Source organism: Mesitornis unicolor, unplaced genomic scaffold, assembly GCF_000695765.1.
Source record: "Mesitornis unicolor isolate BGI_N332 unplaced genomic scaffold, ASM69576v1 scaffold3920, whole genome shotgun sequence".
NCBI lineage: Eukaryota > Metazoa > Chordata > Aves > Mesitornithiformes > Mesitornithidae > Mesitornis > Mesitornis unicolor.
Genome location: NW_010160105.1, coordinates 56,257 through 68,271, shown reverse-complemented (window position 1 = coordinate 68,271; position 12,015 = coordinate 56,257). Strand labels below are relative to the sequence as shown.

At 43.6% G+C, this 12,015-nt stretch overlaps 1 protein-coding gene across 1 annotated transcript; it reads right to left on the bottom strand.

Moving 5' to 3' along the window:
• Nucleotides 1-2,948: 2,948 nt before the first annotated feature.
• Nucleotides 2,949-4,090, bottom strand: GPR65 (G protein-coupled receptor 65). Its single transcript, XM_010188773.1, has one exon. The coding sequence runs from the start codon at nt 3,981-3,983 to the stop codon at nt 2,949-2,951; it is 1,035 nt and encodes a 344-aa protein (XP_010187075.1). The 5' UTR covers nt 3,984-4,090.
• Between the last annotated feature and the right edge of the window lie 7,925 nt (nt 4,091-12,015).

Sequence of the window (12,015 nt, the reverse complement as noted above, 5' to 3'; positions counted from 1 at the left end):
GAATTCTATAACAATAATACACAGAGTGGATGGAGCCTTTTACTCTTCACTATGCCATTTTTGCACAGTGAAAAGTACACGTCCTGCAACACTGTGGTTTTAAAGAGAACATAGATGTTCACTTCCATACGACAAATTTGGTCCAGCTGGGACAAACCAATTTGGAGAGAGAATGAGAAAACTGTGTGAATTTTTAGATATGTGAGAATAATGAGTTAAACAGACAAATGATTTAAGCACAAGACATTGTAGTCTCTACATCTAAAAGTTTCCTCACTTCTCCAGCAGGCTGTGATTTGAGCACATAGACTGCGTACTTCAACCTAAGGAGTTAGGAACCTACCAATTATTCTCATAACGTGCCAGGACCCTGAACTTACCAGAGCTTTTTCCTGAAGCCCAGCCCATAGCCCAGCCACCATCAGTGTTTTCCTCTGTCTTGAAGTGGATCTTTGGCGATGCAGGGAGGTGCTATGGGAAATGATGTGATGAAAAACATCCAGGCATACCAACATAAGCTGGCCCAGGCTATGGCTTCCATGAGCACTGGGGGAATATTAACAAGTATAAAATCTCAGGGCCAAATTCTGTGGAAATTGTGCCTGGCTGCCACCCTCAGCTCCCGGCTCCTCGTCCCTCGCAGAGCAGCCAGCTCTCACTGCGCATAAGTTAAATTTGACTCAGTTTTGTCGCTTACTTTTCATTTTCATTATCGTTTATTAGAAATAAATTAAAAAACATCAACAAAATCAACTTTCCAACCCTTCTGGCATGGGAAAGGTCTAGAAATGAACTACTGACTTCCTTTTTTTCTATGAAGTTACAGTGAAGCCGGGTTCCGCTTTTATTCCAGTGCTGCGGCGAAATATCACATTGTGTTGCAAAACACACAGGAGAATGTCTGGGCTGAAGTAACTTGCACCGCTGCTTGCGCGACTTTCCCTTCATAATACAAGGAGGTGTTACAGAAAAGAAAACCCACACCAAAACAAAATCCAGCAAACGTAAACAAGGAAGGGAAAGGAGCATCCTTTTCTGGAGAGGAAAGCAATACAGAATTCATAGGATCATGGGACAATTTTGGTTGGAGGGGACCTCAGGAAGTCTCCAGTCCAACCTCTGCTCCAGGGAAGGTCAGCTCTAAGGCCAGACCAGGTTGCTCAGGGCTTGAAAACTTGTCAGGATGGAGCACACAGTATATCTTGGTGCAGCCTGCTCCACTGCTTGGCAGTCCTCATAGTTCAAAAGTCTCCTTATATCAGCTCTGACCCTTCTCGATTCAAGTTATGCACAGGATTTCCCCTCCTATGCACCATTGTGAACAGCTTGGCCCCATCTTCACAACAGCCTCCTCACAGGTATTGGGTTGCCCAAAGCCTTTTCTTCTCCAGGATGAACAAACCCAACCACTTCAGCCTCTAAGTTCCCTTCTCAGAATGTGAAATTAATTGAAAGTATAAATAGACACAAACGGGAACTTATGAAAACATCGAAAGTGGCTTTTTTGTAATGGAGAAATGTGTAATTTGCACGCAGAGGGATCTTCTCATAAGAATTTCCATACTGCTTGTGACCTCTGTGTGCTCACCCTTCAAGTATAATGTCAGATTTAGAGGTGTGCTGGAAAGGTGCTGGCCAAAGTCTTTCCACTACCCAGACTTGCTGGAGGGGGAAGTTTTTGATGGAGAGAAAAAAGTTTTCCTATGAAACAGGACAACCACCATAACCCAACATTCTTCCTGGCAACTGAACAGAAGTGAAAATGTTGAGAGAGAAGGGGGAAAAAAAAGACTTTTCTCGGTGTTTTAACTTTTTTTTGGATGGTCGAGTGCCTGCTGCTTTGGAAATGTAACCACACTCCAGGTTTCAGCCATAATAAGCAACGTTAAAGGCTGGTTCTTTACATTGCGGAGATGTGAAACCTCACCTTTCAATCCTTCCCTTTCCTCCCTGCATATATCAGGAAAAATTTCATCTGGGTTAAATCACCAGTGACTGGAATTTGGTTCTGTAAAGGCACTTGAAGTAACGAATCTTCAACCACCTGGAACCCAATATTGGTACTGTAATGATACTGCATGACGTACGGTTACACATCAGAACACACATTTTTCAAATTAAAAAGCCTGAAAAGCTCAAGAGCAGGTCAGCACCCATCCACATGAGGTAAACAGGTTTAAGAAGTAGGTAGTCTTAGGGATATGCTGAAGAACTTGAGCCACTACTGAAACACAGGAACCATCATAGCAGCATAAATCACACCATGAAACCAGAGAAAGTTTACCACCCTTTCTCTGCTCCTTTGTCAATCACTTGGATGATCTCCACATGTGTGCGTGCTTTATTCACTTCTATCACAGTTCTGATTACAAAAATAAACCCCTTCTGGGGCTCCTTCCCAGCTAAGCTTTAGGTTTCTACTAAAACTGGAGAACAAATGCCTGGGTTAAGAAGACTTCAGCCTTGCTCCAGCTGGGTACGTGCATGCCCAGCCTGCAGGAGTCAGTTCTGTGGGGGACCCTCAGGAATTTTGTCATGGTCATCTGCCTTGACCGTGCATTTGCTTGTTGTTTGTGTGCCATGTCTGACCTGAAGATACATGTGGATGCTCCATTGATTTCATGGAACAGGCTGCCCAGGGAGGTTGTGGAGTCTCCTTCTCTGGACACATTCAAGGCCAACCTGGACACGTTCCTGTGTGACCTAGTTTAGGTGACCCTGCTCAGGCAGGAGTTGGACTGGATGATCTTTCGAGGTCCCTTCCAACTCCAAATATTCTGTGATTCTGTGATTCATTGGCCCTGTAACAAGTCCTTATTAGCTCCAGCTACTGGTTTCACTTACATTACTTCTTTTTCTGTACCTATCTCCTAGGTACAGAATGGGGAAGACTTTTTCTTTCTTTCTTCCCCCTTCAGGTTATCCAGTTTTGCTCTGAATGTGCTCACTCAGGCATTTTTGATGGTCTCCATTTCACAGGAGGTTCTGTAGGTGATCAGCGCGCTCTTCGTAGCAGAACTGCACAGAGCGTGCTCTCTTGCTCGGTCTCCCTCATGTTTTCGTAGGCACAAGCAACACCTGAGCAGATTCATTATGTCTGCTCGCGCCGTTTCACTCACAAAGCAGTAAAGAATGGGATCAGCAACGCAATTCAAGCTTGTCAAGGCCTGGGTCACTCTATAAACCTTATATATCAACTGCAAAAGCTGTGGGTCAGTGGTGTAAGGTTCTTTGATGCTGCGAATAAGCAATATAACGTGATAAGGGGTGAAGCAAACAATGAAAGTAACTGTGATATTCAGAATGAGTTTCTTGACTTTTTTCTTTTCTTCATCTACTGTGGCTTGATTAGACCTCACGACTTGGTAGATTTTATGGTAGCAGAACAGAATGATTACCAAAGGCACCAGGTACCCCGAACATATCCGGAATAAATTTATCTGGGCCTGCCACCTTTCCAGAGGGTATTTATCATAGCACAACGTATGATTAGTGAAATTGCAAGGGTCACTGAATACTTCTTTGTTCATCAGTATGACTGAATTGGAGATGCTTTCCAGAAGCCAAATAATCACGCTGACAATCAACGAAAACCTTCTCGTGCGCAAGTGCTGGAGCTTCAGGGGGTGAACCAATGCCAGGTACCTGTCAACAGAGATGCAAGCGAGGAACGCGGTGCTGGTGTAGAAATTCATGTACATAAGGAAGGCAGAAATCTGGCAGAGCAAGGCAGAGAGCCTCCAGTTATCCCCGTTCCAGGCATAGTCAATCCACAGAGGCAGAATCAGCGAGTACAGCAGGTCAGCCAGGGACAGGCTGAAGAGGTAGACTGCTAACTCATTCTTCTTCCTCACCTGAACGCAAGATGCGTAGAGGGATATGCAGTTGATGGGAACGCTGATGATCATCACAGTGCTGTACACAAATGGGAACAGGTATTTATCCAGGGTGTGATCATCGTGGCACTTAGCAGTGCTGTTCATCGTCCGTGCCGAGTAGTATGGGCTAATTCCAGCCTGGATGCGATCACAAGCCCCCTGTAGTCTGATGGGTGGTCATCTGTCAGCTCTGCAGGACCTGGTTGGTAAGAATCCAGCCTCCTGTTACCAAAAAGGGAAAATGTCAGCTCTAACAACCTTTTGGTTTGGGTTTCTATGGTCTTCTTGGCAAGTGTCTGTTTTTTTAGAAGAAAGAAACTACGATGGAGGGAGATCAAAGGTTTTAAACCCTCTTGGAGTTAGAAGTCCAGGGGGAGATGAACCCAAATGTCTAAGGTGGCCGAGGTCAGTCAGATGCAAGCTTCTGCAGCAGAAGCAGGATGGGCAGTGAAAACACTTCCAGAGGGGCAGGGTCCTGCAATCACTTGTGGGAGAGTCAAAGGAGTGCACCACAATTACCAGAAGGGCACTTTCTGTCATTCTGGTGAGCAGAATAGGGGTTTGGCCATACAAATATGGCAGATTGCTTATCCCAAACAACCGCCCCTCTAAGTCAATGGAGTGACAAGGACAAAAAGATGGGCATTCGGGTATCAGTCAATGCTGGGGTCTGCTCAGAAGAGGACAACGTGTGGCTGGCACATTTCCCTGTTGTGAATCATTCTCTTTTCTTGTCACATCCTCTTGCTTCCCCTCCCCTCCTTTGTATGCGATCCCCCCAGAACTTGCCATTAACCGTGCTATTCCAGCAAAGCTTCCTGCATGGCCCAGGAACCCTCATCAAAACCTGGCAGGCTATGGGGTCCCTGCATGCACAGGGCGTCACTTAGTCCTGCGAGGTGGAGACTCTCCAAGGTCAATCTTTCATTCACACTTCTTGCCTCTTGAGAACTGCAGTTGCCATGGACGAGTTTATAGAAACATTAGCCATTAAGCTTAACTTAGGCATGACCAGGGCTGTGGGTATCAACAGCTTCAACATGAAAATACCAGTGAAACAGCAGCCCTGACTACAGCAGCAGTGGAGGAGTTGTGTGACTGAGCCTTAAAAGGGCTTAGAAGAGCTGACCTTTGAGTCAGAAAGGGTGTAAAACCCCGCCGATGAGACAGCCGGTACTCACTGATTTTATCACAGCTCTGACACTCGGTAATTCTCTTCTCCAAAGATCTCATGGTTAAGTTCAGGAAATACGAGAATGGGGAATATTTGTTGTGGTCCAGTTCTGCCGCCAACCCTGACTAACTGCTTCAGGCTGCCCGTGATAACTCATCTGTGGTTTGAGCCTAGGCTGCCAGCAGAGGAGGTGAAGAGGTTGTAGGAGTAGGGTGCAAGATAGCATTGTCTACAACTGTTCCCACGTAGGAAACAGCGCAAACTGAAGGCAAGTTGGGCGCAGGTATTTTCCTATGTGGTAGGCCAATTCAGTCTGCCTTTTATGGGTTTGAGGCGCGTGCGTGTGTGTGTGTAGGTTTGTGGGGTTTTCAGGGAAACCCAGGGAGGTTTATTGCCTCTGTTGAGAGGTCATTATATGGACCTCTTTTCCATTAAAAAAACCTCTCATGCATATTCAGAAAAAAGGAGAAATAATAAAACTAGTCTGGACGGCACATATTTAATTTTACCAGCTACTGCTTTGTTTGATCAAGCTGCCTGACTTTTCAGTCAGAGCCAAATTCATTCACGGGCTTGAAAGATAAGGAAAATTCTCGACTTGCCAATTTGGTCCATTGAGCAGTTTTACTTAAGTGATGACTGATTAAAGAAATGCAGTGTCTCTATTTAAGGCAAACGTAAGACGTCTGCTTTTCGGTGCGGCCTGATAAAACCACATCGTAAATAGGGCATTGTAAGTTTAGCAGCAAAGATAATTATCACAGATTCAAAATCTAGCTCTAGAAATTGGATGTCAGGGTTTTGCTGACCCACTTCTTACCAAAAGCAAAGCAAACGTATGCAGGCTGACCAGCTGAGCAAAAGATAAAAAACCTACCTCTTCTAATCACATTTCAGCATCTCTCTTCCTGTGACAGGTCTCTTCACGTCTGAACATGCCCTTCCAGAAGCACGCGTGCAATGTTGCAAGCGGATGAGGCAGTGTTCACCCGTCGCGTGACTGAGAAACTGGAATTCTCCCACCCCCGCAACCTCTTTCTCCGTTGTTAGTCCACTTGTTACATTACACCACCATCTTTACAAGCTCTCGATTTGTCTCCGCGTTACTCACAACGACTCCTCTCACAGCTGCCTTTATCAGCTCTTTCAAATCTACTCGCAGACCAATTTCCTCACACCACCCACCTCCTTCTCCTCAGCTTTCTCTTTTAGCTCATTGTTTCGAAAAGTTTTGCTCCGTTGATCTCACTGATCATAAGGTAAAACACGTGTCCTTACATTGCACTTGTCGGAATAAGCTGCGTGTTCTTTGGGACAAGATCTTGCTTTGCTCTTCTGCTATCAGGAACTGTTATCTTAATATACAACTGGCTAATGGCAGGTTGGGACGCTGAAGATGGGACTCAGAGACCCAAGACCACGGGGAATTGGCCACTTCAGCAACTATTCTCGGTTCCTCACGTTCTCAGGTCACTGCACCTTTTATTTTTAACCAGCATCACCAATAGTTTCTATGAACAAAGCCCTGGAGGCTGTCTAAAACTCCCCAGGTAAGCCGTGCCCCAGCTTTGATGACACACTGATGCTACTCACAGAAGGACACGCTGTCAGTGAGAACAGCAACAAGAAGTGTGTCATTCTGCCATGCTGAAGTGTGTCAGAGCCAGCAAATGAAGTACACCACACTGCAGTTCCCTGCACAGGAGCACAAAAGCAGAAAGCTCTGCTTTGCCCTAACTACAACGCATTTAATTCATTACAGTTACAGAGGCCTTATCTCTAGGGGAGTGGTCCGTATCATACACCCTTGCTTAGTTTTTTTCTGATGAATAGGATTATGGAATGCAAAATTATTTGTCTTACCTGAATGCATGACCTGCAGCATTCCCAGGTCTTGTCTCAGCTACCGAGCGTACCTGCAGGTTTTGCCCAGGAGGATGGCATTGGCTTACAGCTCCCCTGAAACACAACATTTGAGAAGTCATCCTGCTGGTTATTGCTTTTTTCTAAAAAATCATCGAGGAATTTCTCTTTAAAGATATAGTCTGACGGTTTGGCTTTTATGAGACTAATTCTGTAGATTTTTGACTGATTTTACAGACTTGTGACTGATTTTACAGACTTGTGACTGATTTTACAGACTTGTGACTTATGTTATAGACTTGTTTTGGTATCAGATGTGTTTCAAAGAAAAAAAAAATCCCAGTATTTTTTTTCTTTTAGCCACATCATTCAATGGTTATCATTGCCCCGTCTCTGTCATTTTATTTAGAGATATATATAGATTGAGAGAAATGGACCAGCAAATGCTACGCCTCAAGTCACGTATGCAAACAAGGCTGGAGAGGAGCCCTGTGAAAGTTTCTGGAGAGAAGTACTCATTGCTCATTGTATTTGTATGTAATCCTACCATATCTTCTTCAGATCCAGAGGGAGCTGTATGCAGTCTCTCCATTTATGGCATTTTGAAAGGAACAAAGTAGGTATAAAGTTATGATTGCATAAGCACAAATACAAAATAATATTCCGTATCTTAAACAGCTTCCTAAGGGAAGAATGGAAGAGCCTTCTTTATTTCTTATATAAAGGAATTCGAGTTGCTGTGAGCAATATTCATTATAACATGGTAAGTTTTTGCGAGTACTTTGCTTTTTAGAGAAGTTTCAGGGGAAGAAAACAAGGCTGTGTGAGGCAGTGCAGCGGCTGCTGTGCTGGTGCTATTGTACATCAGCCATGAGGTGGAAGGAGATGGCTTTCCTGATTTCTTTCTTCTCTCAAAGCAATTTCAACAAGTAGACTGCTCTGTGTTCTCAGAATAAGTTACAGCGCCAAGCCGATTTCCTCGAGTACGAGGACCTTCCGTAGCTGGGTCTTTTTTCCTAATGAGCAGATCTCAACATTAATTCTGAAAAACTTCACAGTTGAGGAGAGTTGAAATACGCCTTTCAGTAACGTGGGCATTTTGGCTTAGAATTAAAAGCATTTTTCCTCACGCAACACCAAACTTCACTCGGAGATCTCCATGAGATTCTGTAGAGACTCAGGTCGAAAAGAGCTCAGCCTTTTTAACCTTGAGATGCAATTTATGGACCGTTTTATGGAGCATAAAAATTCTGTTAACATGAGCAAATAGGAAAAAAAAAGCTATATTTTTTAGGACGTAGGCCATGCAGGTGAGTATTATTTCGCATTACCTTAATGCACATCATGTTTTCCTCTATGTGCACAGAAAGATGCTGCACAAAATATCTTCATGTACATATTTGCTGTTTTAAGAGGCCACTTTTAGCACAGCTTCTTTTTCTGCTAAGTTTTAAGTGTCGTGTATATTCATATAAAGAGCGCCGAGTACCTTGCCAGTGCCATAAATATTAAAGAACAACATCAGAACAGCTACTGGAAGCCCCTGGCATTTTTGGCAGTGAGGACTGGACAGCTCAGAGCCCTGAAAACTCAACCCAAACACTGCTCTTCTCCATCCTCCTCCTACCTCTCAGTAACACGTTTCTTGACCACAGCAATACTATTAGAACAATACCTCAAGCTGGCATCGGGCTTTGGATGCCAGTTCCCCTTTTGTCTCATGCACTCCTTCTCCCAAAGCAGTATTTTCCAGCCCCTTTTGCATCCCTTCTTTCTGTTGTACGATGCCCACGTTAAATGAGAGCCGCGGTGAAATCTGTACCAGAATTCAAGTTGTGGATCTGACTTTTCGGATGTTGAACACTCACCTGGGCAGCCCCGTGTCCCCGCGCGGCCGTTTCACTGCGACGCCAGCGGCAGCGTAACCCGCGTCTGCTTCTGAGGAGAAAAACTGCTTGAGCACATAAAGCAACAGGAAGCGATGCACCAATGAGTGACAGCTCACACATTTCCTAATTTACTCTTTTGCCTTTTTTTTTTTTAAATACCTTGCAATCTAAATTTACCCATGGGAAATAAAAGGCAACGTAGCTGTGTAGAAGTATACAGAAAGGATGGTACCAACCGTGGTGGATCTAGGAATACTTTTAGTAAGTTTATAAAAATTCTATTGAAAATATTGCCTAATTAGATGAGTGGAGTGTACTACAAAGTTGTTATCTAGGACACAATCTGCACTCCACAGAAATAAAACAGTCGGCAGTGTATATGTATTTATTTGTGTTTCCTTGTATATGTTCAAAATATAGGGTCTTGTTTTGACTGAATTCCCAACAGATTTATCACAGAATCAAACAGGAATCCACCTAAGAAGAGCCCACAGAAATACAGCACAATGTGCAAAAAGAATTCATTCTTTTCAGAATTGGTATTACTGGTTTTTCTGTTTGCCTACTGACGGGAGGGAGTTTGTGAACAATCTTGGATAGCAAAGGATAACAGAATTTTATGCACTGCATAAAGTTTGTGTATTTATATATTTTTATATAAACTGACTCTGAGATTGGATGCTTTCACAGGAGATATTTTAATCATTATTTTATCAGATAATTCTATTCAATTCAAGGTGGAAAACCGTTACACGAGCACAGTTTCTCTTTCCCCTCAGTGAACAGCATAAATTATCGTGCCCCCTGATTTTTTTCTGAAATTCTGTTCAGGACAATTCAGTTCTGCTTCTGAGAAGCTGGGAATAATTTCACTTAAAATGCACATCTATTGGGTAACAAAAACTGCCTGTTTGATGATTCAGATGCTAAGGAGAAATGAAACAGATGAGCAAATGTAAAATCTCTAAAACAGGACATGCTGGCTTCCTTGAGAACAACACCAAACAGCTCTATAATATTTAACCACTGGATGCAGAGATTTGGTTCCTTCTTTTTTCCAGCCAGAGCATGACCTTTTCATCCACAGTTTTTCTACTGGCGTGCTTGTTATATGAAGCCTAAATTATCGAATTGTTCTATACTTGTGGTCAATCCTGAACTGGTATCATAGCCCCCTTCAGCCTGGTGAAAGGGCAGCTTTCCAGCCACTGGTTAGGATTAATTTCTAAAATAAATTTCAGTCAAACCTTGATTTTCACTGAGAGCAAAGTCATTAGACAAAGACCTGCTGTATCACTTTTCATCTGCCTTTTCCTAACATGGTACTTACTAAGAACATCTAGTGAGCTCTGCTGTTCTGTGGAGGGTTCCTATATTTCACTGAAGAACAAGCAGTTCTTATCATTATTAGAAACAGAGAAACATAACTGATAGATTTCCACAGTTCTTCACTGTCACAAGTGATAGTGGGACTGAAAGACGAAAGGAAGCAGGAGGGCAGATGATGCATTTTATACATTCTGGAAGTGAAGTTATATGTAAAAAGCACCTCTTGACTGTGTTCACCAATTTCTGATGCAAGCAGAACAGTTTTGCAGGGTTTTTTTGAGATCTGGATGTACACGGTCTCTCAAATCAGTCATCTCAGAACATCAGGTGTTCTTTGGGTTGGCTGAGACTAAAGCACTATCACGAAAGAAGAACTGAAATAGAAAAGCATTAACAGTGGAAAATTATCTTATCTACAAAAGAAGCAATGCATAAATCCTCAATAACTTTACTGGTTATATTTGGGCTTACAAAGGCTCCAGATCACATGTCCTTGGATCATGGACAAAGGTGTAAAGAAAAAACAGGTAAAAAGCAAGGTCGAGATTCCTAATGTAGAATAAAAATCCTCAGTGTCCCACCAAATTATCCTCTTCTTTCCACCAGAACAAAGTCCAAGAATGTTTATCTATTACAACTGAAAAGGGGAAGCACTCAGCACACCATAGGATGGAAATACGAGTTTTGAAAGCTGACACTTTTAGGCTCCTATGAATGAGTAAGAGACTGAATTCCACAGCTGAAGCCTTCTACCTGGAGTGAGTGGATGCATCAATTTAAGAAATTATCAAAATTAACTAATTAATAATTCACGATGGCTTTGCAAACCTTCCAGGTGTGCAAAGCTGCACAGTCTGCTGGAACTAAGGTGAATTAGGAACATAATTCTACCTCTGCTACTGACTCACTGTAGCCTTGAGGAAGTCTCTGTCCTGCATGTAATAGATGTAGTATAGCTCATTTGGGTGTGAGCAGGTTCATTAGTTGATGCTTGATATCGCTGTAAAGTGCAAAACGTTTATGTGAGTGTTTGGTATTGCTATTAAAAAAGAAATAAACAGGAAACGTCATTCAGGTAATGTCATCATTGAGACATTAGATGAGACGGACAAGAAAGGCAGTGCCTCGAGTAACAGCATTCTTTATGGGCAGAAACGGGCAAAACTTTGGCTTTTCCCCACCAACCACATGATGTCAGCCACTGCATCGCCTGGCGCCTCATTCTTCAAGTACATGGAGCACTGCTTCTGTAAAACACTGAGGAAAGCACAGCTCCCCTTTAAGGGTTTTTATATGACAGACAAACAGATCACCTGTCTCCTGACTTATTTTTCCTCTGAGCTGAATGTTTTCATGAGCTGAGGTCTGAGGCATGGCACCATCTCAGCCGCTCGTATTTTTACGCCTCATGAAAGCTGTGAAATATAAAAGTTTGTTCAGCCGTGTTAGTGACCCAAGTCAAAACCCACTTTCAGGATCGCTCTCTGGGGCCCTGCCAATGCAGCTGCGGATGTGACTGGGGCCAACTGGGATTCCCAGGGAAGCCCATGAGGCTGCCAGCACCCCACCCCGGGGCCTGGCCCTGTGCCCCAGAGCCACTCCCTGCGTGTTCCTGTGCAAGCGATCAAAGGTCTTTCCACGCAATCTGAGGAAGTTTTCTCCTTCAAAGTGTCGACTTTTGCCTACTTTATGAGGGATTTGGTGGCAGCCCGCGAGTGGGGCAAACCAGGAAACTGGCTGCTGGGTGTGGCGAAGGCCTGGAAATGAGATTCACTAGGAAATCAGGGGAAAACTGCCATGTTTTGCTAGACGCCCTGAAAAAACGGTCAGTTTGGTGATTGTTCGTGCTGCACTAAACGCAATCTCCTCGTGTTTTCCCAGC

Bases quoted from the DNA above. Each gene is read 5' to 3' on its own strand.
- GPR65 (XM_010188773.1), bottom strand. From the start codon at position 3,983: ATGAACAGCACTGCTAAGTGCCACGATGATCACACCCTGGATAAATAC.